This window comes from Muntiacus reevesi, chromosome 7 (assembly GCF_963930625.1).
Source record: "Muntiacus reevesi chromosome 7, mMunRee1.1, whole genome shotgun sequence".
NCBI lineage: Eukaryota > Metazoa > Chordata > Mammalia > Artiodactyla > Cervidae > Muntiacus > Muntiacus reevesi.
The window spans coordinates 82776810-82798053 of NC_089255.1; the positions used below are offsets into that span (position 1 = coordinate 82776810).

At 45.2% G+C, this 21244-nt stretch overlaps 1 protein-coding gene across 1 annotated transcript; it reads left to right on the forward strand.

Moving 5' to 3' along the window:
* Nucleotides 1-1637: 1637 nt before the first annotated feature.
* Nucleotides 1638-20790, forward strand: DLST (dihydrolipoamide S-succinyltransferase). Its single transcript, XM_065940148.1, has 15 exons — nucleotides 1638-1762; nucleotides 2357-2390; nucleotides 5427-5475; nucleotides 8233-8288; nucleotides 8421-8495; nucleotides 8736-8791; nucleotides 9294-9405; nucleotides 10899-11054; nucleotides 11423-11499; nucleotides 12370-12467; nucleotides 15716-15846; nucleotides 17269-17342; nucleotides 17648-17731; nucleotides 18121-18288; nucleotides 19279-20790. The coding sequence occupies exons 1-15, from the start codon at nucleotides 1700-1702 to the stop codon at nucleotides 19411-19413; spliced, it is 1368 nt and encodes a 455-aa protein (XP_065796220.1). The 5' UTR covers nucleotides 1638-1699; the 3' UTR covers nucleotides 19414-20790.
* Nucleotides 20791-21244: the final 454 nt, after the last annotated feature.

Sequence of the window (21244 nt, forward strand, 5' to 3'; positions counted from 1 at the left end):
TTATGTTGTATGTTATTAATATATTTGAATGTTTTTATCTTTTTTCTTTTGCTTTCCTTTTATTTATTTATTTATTTTTATATGAATGTTTTAAAGAGCATAACTGCTAAGAGTTCTCATCACAAGAAAAACATTTTTAAAAAATTTCTTTAATTTTGTACCTATGAGATGATTTGTTGTTCAGTTGCTAAGTCATGTCCGACTCCTGGAGATACCATGGACTGCAGCGCGCCAGACTTCCCTGTCCTTCACTACTTCCCGAAGTTTGCTCAGACTCATGTCCATTGAGTCAGTGGTGCTATCTAACCATCTCATCCTCTGCTGCCCTCTTCTCCTCCTGCCCTTAATCTTTCCAGCATCACGGTCTTTCCCAATGAGTCGGCTCTTCGCACCAGGTGTCCGAAGTATTGGAGCTTCAGCATCAGTCATTCCAATGAATATTCGGTGTTGATTTCCTTTAGGATTGACTGGTTTGATCTCCTTGCTGTCCCAGGGTCTCTCAACAGTCTTCTTCAGCACCACAATTGGAGAACCTCAGCCCTCTTTATGGTCCAACTCCCACAACTGTACATGAGTCCTGGAAAAACCATAGCATTAACTAGATGGACCTTGATCCTCAAAGCGATGTCTTTGCTTTTCAATATGATGTCTAGGCTTGTCATCGCTTTTCTTCCAAGGAGCAAGTGTCTTTTAATTTCATGGCTGCAATCACCGTCTGCAGTGACTTTGGAGACTTAATATTAAGTCTGTCACAGTTTCCGTTTTTTCCCCATCTATTTGCCATGACGTGAAGGGAATGGATTGACAAGATCTTAGTGTTTTGAATGCTGAGATGATGCTCGCTAAACTTTTTGTGATAATCACTTCATGAGATGCATAAATCAAGTTACGCTCTTAAATTAATACAGTGCTACAAGTCAATAATATTTCAACAAAAACTGTAATTTTAATAAATGGCCGGAGATACAAGAAGTGAACAAGATAGACCAGGTTCCTAAATCTCATGGAGTTTATTTTCTAGGGGTAGAATGACAAATGAACAGCCTCCAAAACGCGCAAGAGGTATGGGGAACAACCAGCTCGGCTGGAGAGAGTTTGAGCAGGGACGACGAGGAGATAAGGATGCAGAAGGCGGCTTGTTGAACATCTTCAGGTCAGTTAAAGGGCAACGGGAGCCCTTTAGAGGTTCCTCGGTGTTTCGTTTCTTTGTTCTGGGAAGTGATTCCCACCCCCCCACCCCCATCTTTGAGGCTTAGGGAAGCAACGTCACCTGCCCAAGGCCACACGAAGTGTTAAGATCGCACGTGCACGTCAGCCAAGGTCCGAGTCCGAAGAAGCCCACGCCACCTTCTGCTTTTTTTCCCCGGGAATGTGGGGGAAGAATGGCGCGGTGTCCTGGGTGGGGTGGGGGTTGTCCCAAGGGAGATGGGCGCCGAGTTTATCCGAACGCTCCGCGGGGAGATACGGGGAAGAGGGGACCCCGGGGCGGGGCGATCAGTCGCCAGACGGTTTCAGGAGCCTTCGGGAAGCCCAGCCTGAGCTGCAGCGGCCCCCCCCCCCCGTCCCGCCCGGCAGTGGTTCGGTCCGGACACCCTTTCCCACCCCCCTCCCCGCGTAGCGGGTGCCGCGGCCCGCCCCGCTTCCGGTTGCTGCCGGGCCCAATATCCGGTGTCCGCCCGCCCTCGGCTCCGCCGCCGTGATGCTGTCCCTGTCCCGCTGCGCGTCCCGGGCGTTCAGCCGCTCGCTCTCCGCCTTCCAGAAGGTACGGTCCGACAGAGCCGGGACCCCCGGTGGGTGAGAAAGTCGCCGGTGGGCAGACGGAGGTAGGGTGGGGACGACAAGGGGCGTGGCGCGCCGGCCAGGCCGGGCACCAAGGGCACCGGGACGCGGAGGCCGCCGCCGCGGTGCTTGGCGGCCCGGAGCCGCTGTCGCCTCCCCGACCGTCTTGTGGAGCCCAGCGGCCGGGCGCCTTTCCCGCGGCCGCCGGCGCCGCGGCCCCTGCCGGACCCCACCCTCCGTCCGCGCGGGCGGAGGAGCCGCCCAGAGCCGCGCCCGCCCGGGCACCAGACTCTTATTAGAGCTCGGGGGGAGGCGCCGCGGAAGCCCCCGACTGGATCTGGGGACCTCATTTCTTCTCTGTTAAAAAGCCAGTGGGTTATCACTCCCGTGGGGGAAGGTTGAGATAGTCTGGTAGGCCAGGCGTCCCGCCCGCGTTGTTGCTGTTACCTTTGCCTTTGGGAGGAGGCCTGAGGTTCACCTGTCAGCAGTCCCGGGGGCAGCTTTAAGTCTATACTTGAAAAAGCTGTTTCTTTCCTCACTTTTCGTCTCGGGTGACCGACGTCTTCTTTCTCGACAGGGGAACTGCCCTCTAGGGAGACGTTCCCTGCCCGGTAAGTTCTGCCCTTTTGCCTTCCCCTAAAAATGTTCTCTCCTCCTGGGCAGAGCCGCGTGTGAGGAAATCGGGTGCCTGTGTTTCTCCGCCTCGTGTTCAGAGAGAGAGGAGCGAAACAAAAGACTCTTATTTATTTAAAAAAAATTACTGATTTATTTGGCTGCACCGGGTCTTAGTTGAGGCATTTGGGAATCTAGTTCCCCGACCAGGGATGGAACGGGGATCGGCCCCCCCCACCCCCTCCGCTGCATTGATTGAAAGTGCCGAGTCCTAGCCCCTGGAAGCCACCCCAAATGCTATTTAGTAACAGCTGCCGTTTGTTCATTTAGCACATAGTTACTCAGTATCTACTCAGTGTCAGGCACCTCTGCTGCTAGGCACTCACAAGGGATACAGCACCGAAGTGGTGGGGCGGGGGTGCTTTCTCACCTTCGGGGAACTTACAACCTAGTTAGGGAAAGACAATATGTAAATTGCTCAACAAATGGACTATCATGAATGCTGAAAAGGAAACAAATGAAGCTGGACACTGAAGCTGTGACCCAGAGGATGTGACAGGAGCCATCCAGATGAAGAGCAGGAGAAGGGAAGGGAATGGCAATGGCATGTGCAAAGTCCCTGAGGAAGGAAAGCTCTTGTCAATATTTTGGAACTAGGAAAAGAGGTGATCTGGCCAGAACATTTTGGTTGAGGGAGAGAGTGGCATGAGATAGAAGATGGCAGAGAGAGGAGTGGAAAGAATTCAGGTTTTTATCCCAATAGTTTTTTATATGCCTGGCATAAATATTCATTGAATGAGTTGATTTTCTTATGGGCATTCTATGTGCCAAGTATTGTTCTGAGTGCTTTCTGTGCCTTTTTTCAGTTACTCATCAAGAAACAGTAAAATAAATATTTTCTCTATTTTACAAATGTATGACTCAAGGCTAAGAGAGGTTAAGTGCCTTGACCAAGGTCACTCTGCCAACTATTGGTCAAGCCAGGTCTGCTCCTCAGCCTGAACTCCTAACCCATCATATTATCATTTACTCATAATGAATAGATTATTTGTTGAATTCTCACTATATGTCAGACACTATGCTAGGTGGCAGGGATAGAGGTGGTCTCTACCCTCCAGGCGGAGAAGGCAGTGGCACCCCCACTCCAGTCCTCTTGCCTGGAAAATCCCGCGGATGGAGGAGCCTGGTGGGCTGCGGTCCATGGGGTCGCTAAGAGTTGGACACGACTGAGCGACTTCACTTTCACTTTTCACTGTCATGCTTTGGAGAAGGAAATGACAACCCACTCCAGTGTTCTTGCCTGGAGAATCCCAGGGACGGGGGAGCCTGATGGGCTGCCGTCTATGGGGTCACACAGAGTTGGACATGACTGAAGTGACTTAGCAGCAGCAGCAGCAGCTACCCTCCAGGAGGGTACATAAGTACCCTTAATTACATAAGTACATGTTTACATTGTGATTACTGTGAAAGAGAAGTAGAGGGTGGGATGATAAAGCTAGGCTTGGGAGGGTGAGGTGGCACCATCAGTAAAGGCTTCCCCAGAGAAGTGATATTTATGCCAAGTCTTGACGAATATATAGGAGTTGGCCAAGAAGACGATATGCTAGGCAAAGAGAATTGCTTATGCTAAGTTTTCAGACAGGAGGAGACATGACCAGTCATAGAAATGGAAAAGAAGCTTGTCTGGAAGGGCTGGACAGGAATGTGTAAAGTTTTTGGACTTTATCCTTAGAGTCATGAGATCATAAGCACCTAGCACAGTGTTAGCTCATAGGGGACTCTCAATAATAAACTCTTTAACTTGGAGTTTTGAAAAATGTCAGTAAACATTTTCTCCATTTTATAGACTGGCAGGACAATGGGAAGAGCCTTGTTCTTGCCGTTTGTGTTGTGATTCAGGGCTTCTCCTTGGGCTAGCCACTTAACCTCCAAAAGCCCTACTTATATATGAAATGAGAATAATGGCAATGGTCATTCCACTTCAGGGAGTGTGAGATGAAAATCAAAATGAGGTCATTATGTGAAAGCTTTTTATAAATTCTAAAGCACTGTACAAATGAAACTTGCTGTACGATAAACTCTAAAGTGAACTTAGAGTTCCAAAAATCAGTATGGGCTGCTTGCTGGCTGCAAGCTCATACATGCTATGTTTGGGATTTGTACTATAGTCGTTGGCTATTGGACATGAAGAGGTGACTTACTTAACTGAAACCTTGAGGATGTTTGTGGGAAGCTGGGACAAGAGAGAGTTGTCTTCCAGTTGGTATTTCTTACGCCCATGGTTCAGAAAGAGCTGTTTTTGATCTGAAAAAAAACAAGACACATGAAAGAATATAATCTGGTGAAGCAGATAGAGCAGTTGTCTGTTGCGGCAGTGCGGTTATTTGTAATAAGGACATGCGGTTATTTGTAATAAGGACAATTGGTGGGGCAGAAAGAAGCTCTCACCTTGTTAAGTGTGACCAGAAGGGAAGGTCTTGGCAAGAGTGGGAGGCAGGTGTAGTAGTTTGAGCAAGCCAAAGACCTTGGGCCTGAAGGAGCTTAGTCTTGTTGTTGGGATTCAAGGCAACAAGACTTCCAGCTCAGTGCATTTTAAGTAACCAGGGAAACACACTCGCAGCAAACGTTCCACTGCTTCTCTGACTAGCCTGTGTGTAGTCACAGGATAAGCTCTCATGTGTCTCTCTCAGGCTTCAACTGTATTTGAAAACTTGGGAAATAGAGGCATTCTATCGTGAAAACATATAGGGATAATGAAAGTTTATGAATTTTGAGATAAATAAGATTATAGAATTCTCCCCTTTCTTCCTCAAACCCATTCCCCACAGTTGCACATACCTGTTCTTTTCTGCCATTACAATTACTATGGTGGAAAAGTTTAAGAGGCAGGACTCTGTGATATAGATTATATTATTGCCTGCTGTTGATCCTGCTCTATCTCAGAGTTAGGGGGTGAACAACTTCTTCTCCATTCCCAGAAGGTATCCTGTATGAGATAAAGAGTTGTTGGTTAAGAGTTGTTTTGTTTCTTGCAGGGATCTCCTTATGTCAGGGACCAGGTCACCCTGACAGCAGGAAGACTGTGTAAGTATCACTGGGAAGCACAGATATGTGGACCCGGGTGTTGAAGACACCAGTTTGACCATCCGCTTTCTTTCCTGTCTTTCAAGCCTAGTAATCAAGCTGGTTATATTGAGTCCCTTGACGTGACCTTGATGTTAATTTATGTTAAATTATGAGCCTGAACTTCAGCCCCATGTGAAGTATTGGACCAGGAGTGTGTCAGGACCAGGCTTTCAGATTATAATGAAAGTGAGGCTGGAATTCTCTTTTTATGGGACTAGATAGAAGGGTGCTCCTAAATATTCTGGTTGGATAGAAGTGAAGCTGGAGGACTGGAGGTTACACTTATTGTGGAGATTAAGAGCATGCAACTTCCCTGGTGGCTCAGATGGTAAAAACATCTGCCTACAATGTGGGAGACTCGGGTTTGATCCCTGGGTCGGGAAGATCCCTTGGAGAAGGGAATGGCAACCCACTCCAGTACTCTTGCCTAGAAAATCCCATGAACGGAGAAACCTGATAGGCTACAATCCATGGGGTCACAAAGAGTCGGACACGACTGAGCGACTTCACTTTCTTTCACTTTTGGTTGCATAGTTAACGCATTTTAGAAACAGTAAAAGCAAGAGACTAGTCATTTAAGTCCTGGGACTTTGACTACTGTAGAGGGAATGAATGCTACTATTGCATAATGCAAAATTTGGAGAGAGGCCACCCATGTGTGTTTCAGATTAACTTCTGCTTGTGAACGTTGCTTAATGCTACTTTGCATTCCAAGTATTTTCAGGGTGGTAGTAAGAGGATGCTCTTTAGTTTCCTGTTGAGCAGCTGTCAAGCTATTTTTCTCTGTAGGTAGAATCTTCAAAATGAAGGGTCAGCAGATTGCTTCTTCTTCACTGTGCATTACAATGGCAATTTGGCCTTCATGAATCTTTGAACTATGTGTACCTTTTGATCTAACAATCCCATTTCTAGGGATCTGTACTGAGCTCCTAGTGTACCTGTGTTTCTCAGAATGGCCAGACAACAGTGGATTGGTTAGGCTATGCTATGTTATGTGTTCATTCTTTAAGTGGGAAAAAGCGGGTTTAAAATTATTCCTTTTGTATTGTATGGTATAGTCCCATTGTAAATGTTCTTTTTGCTCTTAAGTTTTCTACTGTTAACATCTAATACTTTTGTAAATTAAAAATAATTTAGGGAGAGTCAAAGTGTGTTTCTTATCTACAGTTTAAATGAAAATTAGAGTGACCACAAATCCTATGCAATAAATACAACAAATAACTATTTGAAAGTAAATTATTTTAAAAACTCCTAAACTTTGAGTGTTGAGGATCACAGATTAGGGAATAACTCTAATCTAGTAACTGTTTTTGTATTGTATATTGTCTTTTTTCTGTGAATAAGGTACCCGTTTTACTTAAAAATCTTTTATTGTAAAAATATGTTTGGTTTTATGTTTTCGTTTAATAGGTTACACATTTACATGGTTCAAAAGTAAAAAGAGTGTCCATGAGAAGGTTTTATCCTGTTCTGTGCTACCACGTTCCTCTTCCCAGAGATAGCCTGTGTGCCAGGTTCTGGGTGTCCTCAGAGCAGTCTGCATTGACTCGTTACCTGTTAGTTCTTGCCCATGAACATGTACCTATACATGGTTGGAAACTTTTATGCAGAACAGTTTGTGTTCTGTATTTTTTTTAATAACACATATTTTCCCTTGATTTTACATAGAACTTAAACATACCAAAGGCAACTTAAATCTATTTCACTTTTTATTGTAAAGGTGCTTGTTGTAGAATATTTAGACAGTCCTGAAAGGGTAGAAAGTGAAAGTTCACATCAGTCCAAATCTCTCTTCCAAAATGTGTGTGTATGTGGCAGATAACCAGAGATACAATATATATCAACATTTCCCACTCTCCAGTGGTAACCATTGTTCATGGTTTTGTGCATACAAAGTCATATCATTCTCCAGGTTACATTATTTCAAGTTAGTGTCATATCAGAGAATACCTTGCTCTTTTGAGGTTCCTCTTCAATGAGTCCAGAGTGGACTGATGTGCTGCCTTCTGGCAGGAGAACGGGAGATTGTGAAGTTTTCAGTGGGTTTTTTGTTTGTTTGCTTGTTTTGCATATAGCACCTTGTTTTGCTTTCATCTTGCTGTCTTATCTAAATCTGTAATCGCATAGACAGAAATTCTGTTTTACTTGGCTTAGTGGCAAGTACCCTGAAGGCACACAGTTTTATCTTACTTGGATTTAGTTAAGAAAAAACCTAATCAGGAAGCTGAGTCCTTTTGTGGTTATGCAAAGGACCAAGACGCTGTCTTTTTCTTCAGAGATGCAAACGTAAGTCTGTAAAGTCTGTTCTGGAAGAGCTGGCATTTCACTGCAGCTCATTTCACTCACCCAAGGGCCTACTACTTAAGGCACCCAGGTCATTCAGGCTTTACTCTAGACCTGCTGAGTCATGGTCTCTGAAATGGGGCCTAGATAGGTATGCTTTGAAAAAGTTCCCCAGGTCACAGTGATGGGCGCTGCTAGTCAAGAATCACTGGTTTAAAGGAAAGGTGAAAGAATCTAGAGAAGAGTGGATGTTTGTATAACTGACTCACTTTGCCTTACAGCAGAAACTAACACAGCATTGAAAATCAACTGTGCTCCAATAAAGATTAATTAAAAATAAAAAACAGGGAAGGTGATCTGTCATGCCTTATCTAGACTAAACTGTGAGTGATTCGCCTGTTAAAGGAGTTTATTTTTATGTTTGTTTTGTAGCATTAACAGCAGTAATATCCTCAGCGTTCGCTTCTTTAGAACTACAGCTGTGTGCAGTAAGTACCTTCAGCTCCCTCCGTTCTTGGGAATGGAATTTTAATGAGAAGAATAACAATTGACTGAATTTAATGGCAGAAAAAGGAGAACTATGGACTGCGTGATTTTTTTTCCCCCCCCTCTTTTCCTAGAGGATGATGTGATTACAGTCAAAACCCCAGCGTTTGCAGAATCTGTCACAGAGGGGGATGTCAGGTGGGAGAAAGGTAAGATCTACTGCCTTCTCATTTCTTAAATTTAAATACTTTTGAAAAGTCCCCTTTACTCCCCTCACCTCCATGATAATCAATGGAACCTCTGGCTCCACCCTTTTCTTTACATGCAGTGTACTTTCCCCTGGCCTGTAGGAAAGGGGTCCTGTAACACCTGCCAAAGGGGATTTAATGGCTACTTTTCTTGTTACCCACTGCTCACCCCTAACAGGTAGCCTTTGACTGTCTTTTCAGCTGTTGGAGACACAGTTGCAGAAGATGAAGTGGTTTGTGAGATTGAAACTGACAAGGTAGGCTTGCCCTATTGGTGCCATCTTTCCATGGTCTCCCCTTGGTTTCTCAGCCTAATGAGAGGAATAGGGGCTTAGTTGTTGTTTGAAGATAATTTTTAGCTGCCTCAGTTGTAAAATTGTTGGAATAGCTCAGTAAAAAGAAAAAAAATACTTAAAAGTTTAGTTTTAGATTGTTCTAGGTGTATGTACTATGTACTTTAGTAGCTTTAGTTTTATAGCTTTTGTGTGTGTATACATGAACTGTTTCCAGTTGTTTTTTATGTATCACTTGGAAACACACTAACTGAATCCTGCTTTAATGTTTCTGAGAAAGGATAGACAAGGTGAATCTTCACAGTAGCATTGATTACTCTTATTCTGAAAATGTGGCCTTGATGTTTATGCAGGGTCTTGTATATCTGTGTTGCAACTCTTGTGACTCATTTGAGATTCTATACAATTAATTTTCTAATGCTGAGTAAAAATTTGGACTCTTTCTCCATCTGTCTTCCTTTTGAAGACCTCTGTGCAGGTTCCATCACCAGCAAATGGCGTGATTGAAGCTCTTTTGGTACCTGATGGGGGAAAAGTAGAAGGAGGCACTCCTCTTTTCACACTCAGGAAAACTGGCGGTAAAGAAGTTCTCCTGGTCGTCAAGGTCTCCAGTGTTCCCCCTTGGAATTGGGGCTGAGCATGATATGCTAATTCCTTGATACATCAAATACCATTTTGCACTCCCACTGCCTTTAGTGAGGCAGTAAGAGGAGATATATATATAGTGTGAACTTTAAATGTCAAATTTTAGAAGAAAGGGTATTAAGAAAATAAATCTCACAATAGTATTCTTTCTGGTGCTTGACCTTTTCTTAAATAGGAAGGAAGAAGATTCTAGAGATAATGTTTTTTTTCCTGTCCCCTCCCCCCACCCTGGCAGCAGAGTCACATGGGGACTTTAAAAATAATACAAATACCCAGATTCTGAGGCCAAAGGATTCTGATATATTAAATTTGGGATTTTCAGATCCTGGTTATCTATCATAGTTTTTGTTATTGTCTTTAACACTCTCCAAGTGATTCTGATACATAGCCAGGGCTGGGAGCCACTATTCTAAAGTGAGAAGAAGCAGTGTTTCATCATGTCTATTATGGAGAATTTTGGACTAGTTTTTTCACATCTGTTCTGTCACAACATTTTTTAGGGAGGGTTGAATTTTTCTTGGGAAGAAATGAGAAATAAGGAAATGAATTTATATTGGATCTTATGATCAGTATTAGCAATTAGGAAATAAAACTTTTGATTTTTAGTTAAGTGCTGTAACTACTAAAATCTATTTCATGGTTAAGATAGTTAAGCAGAAAGATGGTAGATGGCATCATTATGTTCGATCAGGATAAGATCAGAAGCCAAGAATGGAATGCACATACAGTGGAAGACTAGGGAATAAGATTGATTCTTCTAGTTGGAGAACTTCATCTTCTGACCATTTCTTAGAGGATGTTCTTCTGATTTAAATATAAACCCAGATGGTGATATCCAAATGGGTAAAATAAAAAAATATTTAAAGTTGTGAATTTCATTGCTTGACCACCTCATTAGTTTCTGAGAGTTACTCTAGATGAAACGCTTTGAACTCTAAAGTCTAAATGTGTCCTTGATTATTTAAGCGTTTATTTTTTAATAGTTAAGAGAGTTCTTCCACATGTGATGTTAAAATAGGAGACAGGAGACAATCAGTATTACTGTAACTGGAAAGTTGTTTCTTTTATTTGTGTGTTTCAACATCTTAAATTGCTGGGTTTCTTTTGCTTTGAAGTCTATTACCATTGACTTAGGTGCTTTGAAAGTATTGGCTGAACTTGATGACTAATAGATGTTTATGCAATCAGGAAGGCAGCTGAATTCAGTCAGTTATCTAACGTTGGACATCTAGGAGTCCTGGGGAAAGAACAGTGCTTTAAATCACTCTGTGTATCTCATAGCCTTACACGTATAGCAGATACTCAGGAAGCATTTGTTAATTGATGAGAGAGAGAGCTTTTGCTGTTAAATTCTACTTAGTATCTGCAGTTTGGTTGCTTTCCGTTCCACATAGTGCCAATGGCATCTATTTTTCTTGTTTTCCAGCTGCTCCTGCTAAGGCCAAGCCAGCCGCAGCCCCTGCTGCTGCAGCCCCAAAAGCAGAACCCGCAGTGTCTGCAGTTCCTCCTCCCCCTGCAGCATCTGTACCCACCCAGATGCCACCTGTGCCCTCACCCTCACAGCCACTCACTAGCAAGCCAGGTAAGCCTCTGCCTCCCACGTGTCTTTCTACGGCAGAACACCTCATCTCATGTCACGTTCCCTCAGAGGGCAAAGTCTAAGACTGATTATGGCTCTGGACAGGCGTCATTGGCTGTGTTGTAGAAGAAACTCCAGACTTTGTATCAGAAGACCTGAGTTTGCATCGCAGCTTCTGTGTATAGCTGTGTGACCTTAGACTAGTTATTTAACTTCTCTGACCAGATTGTTCATTTGTGAAGTAGGAATGATACTAATATATCTCAGCATACCTTGAAGATTAAGTGACAAGTGCAGTGTGAAAGCATGGGCATATATTCAAGTAAATGTTTCTCATTTTCTGACTCAGTGTACCCTCTCTTCATTTACAGTGTCTGCTGTAAAACCCACTTCTGCCCCTCCAAGAGCTGAGGCAGGAGCTGGTATAGGTCTGCGTTCAGAACATCGGGTAAGCCTCTAAGGACCACTTCCAAGAATGAAGCCGAGGAGCAGTGTTGAGATTAATAAAATATGGGTATGCTCTGCCTGCCTTTGAGTGGTCGGCAGCTGATTCCCTTGGCCTGGCAAGGAAATTCAGTTTAGGAAGTGACTTGTTCATTCACATGACTGTCAAATGATAAGACTAGAACTGGAGGTCTTCTGAACACTTGTCCATTGGTTTTTTTCCCACTCTGTCACGCTACCACTGAAGTGCTGTGGGTGAGAAAGGTATATGCAGGGGATGGTAGCCTAGTAATGCTTCTCCTCCCTCCCACACTTCAGAGAGGTGGTTTAGTGAGCTCTATTCCTGTTCTTCCGGGATGCTTAGCTGAGGTCTGCCCAGTGGCAGTTAGGGGCAGGCATAAAACCTCAAGGAAGTATGGTCAAGAGTGTGGGTTCCTCTGCCTGAGAATACCTCCTAAAAATACGATAGCCTGAAAAATGTGTTGCTTCTGAGTTTCCATTCCACACGTAGCTATTCTCATGCAAGTCTTTATCACCAGAAATTGCCTTGTCTATAATGACTCTGGGGCTGGCTCACCATATACCACACTCTTCCTTTCCATAAATTGGTTTTGGTTTATAAACCAAACCATTTCCTGGGCCTCTATTCTTCATCAGACTTCAGGGCACATCCGAGTGAGTAGTTTTTGTCTGTGTTTCCTTGTTCTCGCTCAGAGGAGCAAGCCACCACAGGAAAAAGGAAGCCTCGATCTCTTCCTGTGTTTGGATGCTACGGTCCTTAATTATCCCCTCCTAGCATGCCCATGCTCCTGCAGACTAAGTGGGAGGCCCAGAGACACCAGGCTGGCAACACTTGTCCCTCTCTCCCTTCCAGGAGAAAATGAACAGGATGCGGCAGCGCATCGCTCAGCGTCTGAAGGAGGCTCAGAACACCTGTGCGATGCTTACCACTTTCAATGAGATTGACATGAGGTGAGAGCTCTAGTCGTCCTCCTCCCTGTGCTCTTTTTCTTGCAAAACTCTTGAACTTGCCCAAAACTAACTTAACAGGAAAGAAGTACTTCTTTGCACTATTTCTTGACTTATACAGAGTGACCCACTGGTTTCATTCTCTGACTGACTTTCCTAATACTATGCCTGCCTCCTCTGTGACTTAAAAAACTTAGCCTTGTAGATTTATACCTGAATCTTGTGATTTCTGATAAATGAGGCTGGTAATAGTCTTAAACTCTAAGGACCACTGTTAACAAGTAAGAGATAGGGGAGCCAGGCCAACAAGGCTCCCCTTCAGGATGGAGAATCATTTGACACCATGCCCAGAGTCAGGGGGCCATACCCTGCTTCCTTCTCACTGTGACTGCTGCTTATGTGTATTCCTAAGCGACTCAGGATTGAGTGGGTAGAAAGGCATAGGCTTTTCATATCTTTCACCTTTCTCAACTTCGATAATGAAATGGGAAGCAAGTTTTGCTTTTAAAGAAAAAAACCTCAGAATATTAACCAAAGGGGCTGATTCAGTATGCCCCTTTCTATAGTGAGCTAGTTGTTGACTCACTTTTCTTCTTGAAGACTTTGTTTACAGGTGTAGGGAAGAGAATGTAGTTAAGAGTCAACAGATGGTTTTTGATTGCTTACTGTGTACAAGATATTACACTATATTTTGGTGGGATGCAAAGATGAGTGATAACCTTTAGCCTGGAGCTACCATCTTGTTGGATAAATGCAAAGTAAAATCTAGAAAAACAAGTATCAGAAACATACAAAAAGTGTGAGGTGGAGAAGAAAATGAGATTGTTTTTGAGGTGGAGGAAGGAGTCAGGAAAGGCTTCCTGGAGAAAAAGATCTTTAAGGGGCCTTAACGATTCACATTTTGGCATAAAGGAGAAGGTCATTGCAGAAGATGTTAACAATATGGACCTGGCACAGATAGGAAAGTACAGGACACATCTGAGAGACAATCACTGTGAGGAAGACGTGTAGGAAATTTCAGAATGTTATAAGGGCCAGGGTAAGAGTTCATATATAATACAGGAAGTAAATCATCAAGTCTTTAGGTCATCTTGTTGGTTCTTTTTATCCCAAGTGCTTAGTCTGCTAATCTGCATTTCACTAGGGTAAATGGTTTTCTTTGGAAAGGGTCTGGAAAGTGTAGAGTGGAAGATGGTTTAGTGACAGCATGCTGTAGCATTGTTCACAGGGTAGGGCTCTGTGGTCCATTTCACTGAATGTCATCTGTTCTGTTGTGAAGCTTCCCCAAAAGACTAGACGTCATCCAAGCCGAAGATTTCTCTTGTATCCATAGGATGTAGGGAAGGACCTTGACTAATGAATCACAAAGGCTGCAGCTTATGTTTCAGTGCATTAGGGCCAAATTGTACACAAATTGAATTGGATTTTGAAATTCTACCCAATTCCTTAAGACAAAACATGTAAATATTTGTGGCCTTGAAAGATGCAGTTGGCCCACCAGCTTTGATTGGAAAGTAAGTACAGTAGTTGGATCTCCTTTCAGCAGCTAATCGAGGTGTCCCTTGATGATGGCCTGGGGCCCCTCTGCAGTCAGTAATCTGGTTTAGATTGAGTGCCCTTTAGGTCTTGCGCTGCTCAGCTAACCCATAAGGGGCCTTTCTGAGACCTCCTCCTCTGCCCTGTTGTCCCAGCCTCTGCCTGCAAGGACAGAACTCTGAAACAGAAACTACTTAATGACCAGACAATAGCATTTGGGCCTTTGGGAGAGCAGAGATGTTTATCATTCCTCTTTCCATCTTCTGCAGCTCTTGTGTCTTGGGAACCGGTAATGTCTTTAGGGTGGTAATCCTAGCACTAAATGTAGTTAGACTCAGGAAAACAAACATTTTAAACCCAATCAGTCCCCCTAGGAAAACTTCCGTTTTAAAAAACACGAGGTCTAAAGAGGGGAGTTAAAGTTATACCATCTTATCTTTCGTGCTAATGTCAGATTAAGCCATTACAGGGAGAAAGAGAAAACTGAGCATTTGGGCCTGAGATAAAGTTAAATTCGATTTCCATCACGGAACTGTCTTCCCATAAATACGGAGATTTCTGCAGCAAAATGATGGGAAAGCCATTTCCCGCTAACTCTAGTACATGTGTTGTATGTTTGTGAAAAACCAGCCCCAAAAGAACAAAGATTGGTCACACTGCAAAGGTTTCTCATAGCCTTGCTGCTTATACTTTAAAAAGCTTAGGTCCACACATGGTCATTTTTCTAAATACCAGGGAAACTATGTCCATTAAATTAATTTTAAGGGCAAGAACTGTGTATATGATCTTTATGTCTTGGTGCCTTGCATTGACCACCATGTGTGGTGGGTGGGAGTGCCCATTTGAAGGAACCAAGCAGATGGAACTGCTCACTCTGGGAGATGCTTGAATATACTGCCTTTCTCATGAGCCTAACACAACACTGGATTATATCCATCCATAGGCAGTCAAGACTGCTTTTGCTCAAATGAAACCTGTGCACCTGTGTGGTTTGGGGTTTTTTTTTGTTTTCATTTATTAGAAATGTCACAAGTCATAGTTAGGTTTGGTGGTATTTTGAAAATAAGCAAGAAATATTTAATGAAATAGTTAGTCGCTCAGTCATGTCCAACTCTTTGTGACCCCAAGGACTGTAGCTTGCCAGTCTCCTCTGTCCATGGACTTCTCCAGGCAAGAATACTGGAGTGGGTTGTCATGCATGCCCTTATCCAGGGGATCTTCTCCACTGCAGGATCGAACTTGGGTCTCCTGAATTGCAGGCAGATTCTTTACCATCTGAACCACCAGGGAATCCTATTTAATAAAAAGAAAAAGAATGGTGCTTATTTTGTGGACTTTATGCTTTTAAGAAAAGAAAAAACTATTTTCAGGGTAGATAGCTCATGAATTCAATGTAGCTAGAAGTCACTTTCTTGTCCAGGGTGAGGCTATTGATGCACTGTATGAACTCATTCATTTTGTCTGTCACAAAATCTCTGACTTCTGGAGCATGAAAATGCCCTTACACAGAGTGGATCTGATTCCTTTGGATCCACGTTTTTAAAGGAATGAAGTAATTGTGTTACCCTCTAGTGGAATATTTCAAAACTTGAACTTAGATGGTCCAGAGAAAGGGAAAACTTTACCCAGTTGTATACCTGGAGTTAGAAACCGGTGTGAAAGTCAGAATTGAGGTTTCTTTTATGGTCAGTTTGTTTTGTAATGTGTTCTTGCAGTAACATCCAGGAGATGCGGGCTCGGCACAAAGATGCTTTTCTGAAGAAACATAACCTCAAACTAGGCTTCATGTCGGCATTTGTGAAGGCCTCAGCCTTTGCCTTGCAGGAACAGCCTGTGGTAAATGCAGGTGAGTTTGTGGTGGCCAGAATCAACAGAGGTCCTGGAGGTATGTGTGTAAATACAGAAATGCTCCCCCACACTCAGCACACAAAAACGATGGTCCTGTGACTGAGGCTTCTTATTTCAGATGTGTGAGAACCTGAGTACCTTTCCTAGGGATTTCTGGACTGACCTTCCTGAATGGGCATCACGAGTGCTTCTTCCCTACCAGCCGGACAGAACAGGTTCCCTTCCCAGTGCAGAGCTTGGCAGCTGCTCTGGCGACAAGCGGTTCTGAGCCAGTCCATTTCTCCAAGCTTCTCATGTCAGTGTGGAAACTCATGTTGTGGCTGCTGCCCACCCTCCCACAAGCCCTGTTATCTTGGGACCCGACTTCTGTACTTGGCATAGCTCCATGGTGACCTTTGATTTCTGGCCAGTGGACTTCACTGGAAGGCCTTGGGCTTGGCCCCTCTTTTGTGGGCTTGGTGCTCATTTTCCTTACTTTTTGCTCGCCTACATCATTGAAATGTTGACCTAACAAGCAGTTCTTTTCTCCACTGAGACAATTCTCTGTGTCCTTGGAAGATGAGAGAGTGGACATTGGGCACTTTTGCAACCCTCAGCAGTGCAGGGTCCCGAAAGGTCTAGAAATAGAAGTCCTAATCCCTTCTGCCAAGTGGTGTGCCCTCAGGTAGGGGAAGGGCTTTGTTTCATCCAAATGTGAAACCTCTTTACTTCTTCCATTCTTATGCTTCCTGATGACTCCTTGCATCTCTTCTGCCTGCCCATACATGTAGTCATTTCTCAGAGTTCCCTTGGCCTCCTTCTCACTTTATATGCTTTTCCGGGGTATCCTATCTACAAAACAACATAGAATTCCTATGGAAAAGATTCTCAAGCCTCTATTTTCTCATGAGCACCAGACTTAAATTCTTAGCTACTGGTTTGCTCTCTCAGGCTAGCATATTAAAGACAGACCACACCGCTTCCTACCGAGTCTTCTGGAAAGAAGCTTCCCTTGCTCCTTGTTGGGAGTGAGCAGCAGAATGGGCAGCATCCCCCCACGTCCACTTCCTTTACTAACTTGCCCTTTCTGGGGGGCACTTTTAAACCTGCCATTAGCTGAGGGAGGGCTGGAGTAGAGCTGGTGAGCGAGAACTTGGGCACATACTTACCCTGTGTTAGCCCGTGCACCGATCCTTCTCAGGGCTGCCGAGGAGACGGATGCTCCTGTGCTCAAGCTTAGTCAGGACACTTGGGAGAAGTTATGATTGGTTGGCTTGGGAGTAAGAGCAGTGCCGGCTGCCACTTGTAATGCGGTGGTTTTTGTACTGGCTGGTCAGTCCACACCGTACGAAGCATCTCGGATTTTTACCTACTAATGCAAATGTTTCCTCACTGCCTCGGCCTGGGGAGTTATATGTAATGCGTGTTTTCTCTTTCATAGTGATTGACGACGCAACCAAAGAGGTGGTGTATAGGGATTATATTGACATCAGCGTTGCGGTGGCCACCCCTCGGGTATGTTGGAGCAAGAAGTGGGGATCTCTGGTCTTTGACTCTTACCCATTTGAAGAAGCAGACCTCTTGAGAGACTTTTTTCTGTAATTTCGTTTTTCTAGAAGGGAGTTGTTTGAAGAATAAACCTGTTTTTGACCATACCACATTATTTTATCTTTTGCAAGTCTAAATATTTTAGACTACATTAATCACGTTGAGTAATTAAGATACTCTGGGGTGGGGAGACCTTTGCTTGAATCAAGAGAGTTGTAACTATAAAGGGTGCTGTTAATTTACACCTGAAAAGAGCTTTTTACTCTCATCAGGGTCTGGTGGTTCCTGTCATCAGGAATGTGGAAATGATGAATTACGCCGATATTGAGCGAACCATCAGTGAACTGGGAGAGAAGGTAAGATGGAAGGGTGTGTGTGAGCTGCAGGGCAGGTCAGGGAAGAGAGCCTGGGGAGGCTGGGCAGTGAGCGATGCTCAGGGAGCTGGGGCCTCCCTTTGCTGTGGAAAGAGGACGTGGCCCTGAGAGCGGCAGTCACGAGCAAGAGCCGAAGTACAGCTCTGGTGGAGCTTATGGTGCTCTTGTGAGTGAAGATTTCATCTCATCCGGGTAAACCTGCTCGGAAAAGGGAAGGTCCAGAGTCCTTTCCTCCAGCCTGTAACTAGTCACAGGCATCTCAGTTAAAGCTAGAACTTGGACCATTGATCTCAGATGTGAGCCTTCTGGACTTGCTTTAGGTGGAGGAAGCTGGGTTGACATTACCTTTCAATTATAAAATCTGTTTTTAGGCCCGGAAGAATGAACTTGCCATTGAAGATATGGATGGTGGTACTTTTACCATCAGCAATGGAGGTGTTTTCGGCTCGCTCTTTGGAACGCCCATCATCAACCCCCCTCAGTCTGCCATCCTAGGCATGCATGCCATCGTTGATAGGCCAGTGGTTGTGGGAGGCAAGGTAGGAACCATCACCGTTAATGTCCCAGCAGCTACGTGAAGAGGTGAGGGAAGTCTTAACTAAATGCTCGTTAAAGATTCGCTGTAATTTCAGGCCTAAGTTGAATCTCTTCGTTTCTAATTAATAGCTAAGGCATTGGTTCTCAAGTTGTGTGTGAAACAGCAGCACCTGGGAACTTGTTGGAAATGCAAACTCTTGGCCCCTTCCCAGACCTAGTGAAGCAGAGAGTACAGATGGTTCTGAGGCACATTAAGGTTTGAGCACCATCAAGCTGAGAAAGCTTGCTCCTTCATCTGGGACTAGTCAACAGGCTTCCTTCTCTAGGGAGTGTGGGGGTACCATTGAAGGCGTGGTCCTTGCCTTGGGAAGTGGGGGACAGCAGTGCAGAGCCGCTGTCAGCCTGCCCGGTTGTAGTGACGATGCTTAGAGCTTTTCTGGGAGTCAGGGAATGAGGTCGGAGGGTCCTGAGCTGGCCTCGCAAGATATGTTGGTAGGAAAATGTTTTGTGGGACCCCTGTGTTTAGAACCTTTTGAAGTCCCTAACTCCTTGAATCCAAAAATTGTAGATATCTGCTGAAAATGTTCATATACCCAACCTTGCATAGAGGTTCAGAGAATTTGTGGACCCCAAGTTAAAAAAAAATTATTATTATATCTTTAAAGAAAAAACTGCAGGTAGCCAAAATTGAAGAGGAACTTTTCCTTGTAGATGGCAGACACGTGAGAGGGCAGAGCATGGTTTTTATTTAAAGACAGTTGTAAGGAGACTCCTGTTTCCTTGGGTTAAGCTTTTTGTTTTTGAGTATGGGAGCTTTGCGCTCAGGGTCTGGCTTGGTCTTTGAACACATTGTATCTAGAAGCAACAAAGCAAAGTAGGAAAGTCTCTGGACCTGGGGACTTACCTGTGGGCTGTGCTTAGTCATCTCCCCGCTTCATCAGGGCTTTCTCTGCCCCACTGCAGACAAACCTGTCGGCCTCTCTTCTCTGTAGGTGGAGGTGCGGCCCATGATGTACGTGGCCCTGACGTATGATCACCGGCTGATCGACGGCAGAGAGGCTGTGACTTTCCTCCGCAAAATCAAGGCAGCGGTAGAGGATCCCAGAGTCCTCCTACTGGACCTTTAGGAGGAAGCCTGTGCCCCGCACAGCCATGCAGGAACTGAAAACCAGTCTTCTCCCTGTCCCCTCACAGGCCCCAGGTCAGCCTGGTGACAGGCACATGCTGTTGGCCTCAAGCAAGGAAACCAGGGCACTATGTAACCAGCAGTCACAGGTCTCTCTTGGTGTTCCTGCCAGGCTCTCTGCCTCTCTGCACCCTCTCCTACACTCGAATATCTGATTTCCCTAGGCTTGAGGGAGAGAGAGCCTTAATGGATGCTTGTTATTATTCCTGCCTTTCCTTCCATTAGCCCTCCACAGAGATGATTTCGTTTTCTTCCTGTCCAGTACACTATAGGGAAACTGCCGGGGACCATGTGATTAAGTTTCTATCTTTCGAACGTCTATTCTCCAGAGATGCCGAGGAGGGTGCTCTGCCTCCCGGGCTTGAAGCCGCCTCCGTCCTGGCAGCGCCGTCCTCGCTCGATTCCCCGCCCCGCCGTGAGGAGGTGCCGACCACAGGCTGCGGGCGCTGCTCTGCCTCGGTGGTGCCTGCGTTCTCAGCTGTCCTTGTCTAAGAGCTGCCTCTTGTGCCTCTTCCAGGAAGCACATGCTGGGGGATCTGGAGGGGCAGAGCAGGGGAGTAGGCAGGTCCTGGGGTCGTGTGTCATAAACAGGACTGGAGCAGAACCCGGGCCTGCCCTCACACGCTCCGTCATAACTGCACCAGGAAGACCCGTTTTGGCGCAAGCACACAGCTGTGGTGGTGCCGACCTTTCCAGGCTGCTAGGAGCCATTTCTCCCACCTTGCTCTCACTTAGATGCTAGCACCTCTTGGCAGGCAGACAGAGCGTGTCCCAGCCTCGGGCTCCTGGTAGAGACTGGCGTGGAGGTGACTTCCTGTGGACTGGCTCAGATTGTCTTGAGCTTTTAAATTCCGATGGTGTAAACCTGTGGGCTGCAGAGGCGGTTCTGTTCCTTCCTGTGTCAATGCCCTTCAGGAGTGGACCCTCAGCTCTTCCTCTATAGAACACAGGTCTGGTGGAGGATGGAAACCCGCCCAAGATGCTTGTACACAGTGGGGAAAAGGCTGGTGTCACCTCTGAGGTACTGCCTTGGGTCTGGGCACCGACATTGGAGTGCTTCAGAGCATGGTTAAATGCACACATCTTGTCAGGAAAGTTACTGGGCTTCATCACGTTGTATTCCAACTGCATCCTGGCCTGAGGCTGCTGACCCTTGACAACCGGGAGCCATTTACTTAGTGTGGAATGCCCATTGGTATCTTGAGCGAAGAAGCAAGGCCTGGGGGCTGGGTGGGGGAGGGGTGGGAGCCAGTACTGAGTGCCTGCAGCAGCTACTCTGTCTTCACTATCCAGAACTTGTAACTCAGTATTTAAAGAAACCGATTTTAAATGCAAATTAAAGGGCAAATGTTCGCAAACAGTGTTCCCACTTCTGTACTTCTTTTGGTTACTGAGGTTGTACTGAAGAAAAACTTGTTCAACCCTGCTTGAGGCCCTTCAAATGCCAACATTTACATTTTGGTGGGGCCTCCTGTTATTTCTGGGATGGACTGGGGAGAGGTGGAGCGACTTATAATTTCACATTTTGCAGTTGATGGCTACATCGGTACCCAGTTGCTCAAGGTTGGTCAGAACAAATGAGGGTAGATCACCTCCTTGGGGCAGTGGTCTGTGAGGGCTAGCAGATGGGGCTGAGAGCTGACGTGTGTGGAGTACCTGTGACAGTGCTTGGTAGTGTCCAGGCTGAAGCAGTCTGGCTGTTCCCCATGCAGTCCCCGCCTGCTGACCTTGCTCACAGTGGTACCATCTTTATATGAAGGTCTGTCACAGGA

Coding starts and splice junctions, on each gene's coding strand:
- DLST (XM_065940148.1), top strand. CDS start 1,700: ATGCTGTCCCTGTCCCGCTGCGCGTCCCGGGCGTTCAGCCGCTCGCTC. Junction 8,289..8,420: donor TAGAACTACAGCTGTGTGCA/GTAAGTACCTTC, acceptor CTCTTTTCCTAG/AGGATGATGTGATTACAGTC. Junction 15,847..17,268: donor ACAGCCTGTGGTAAATGCAG/GTGAGTTTGTGG, acceptor TCTCTTTCATAG/TGATTGACGACGCAACCAAA.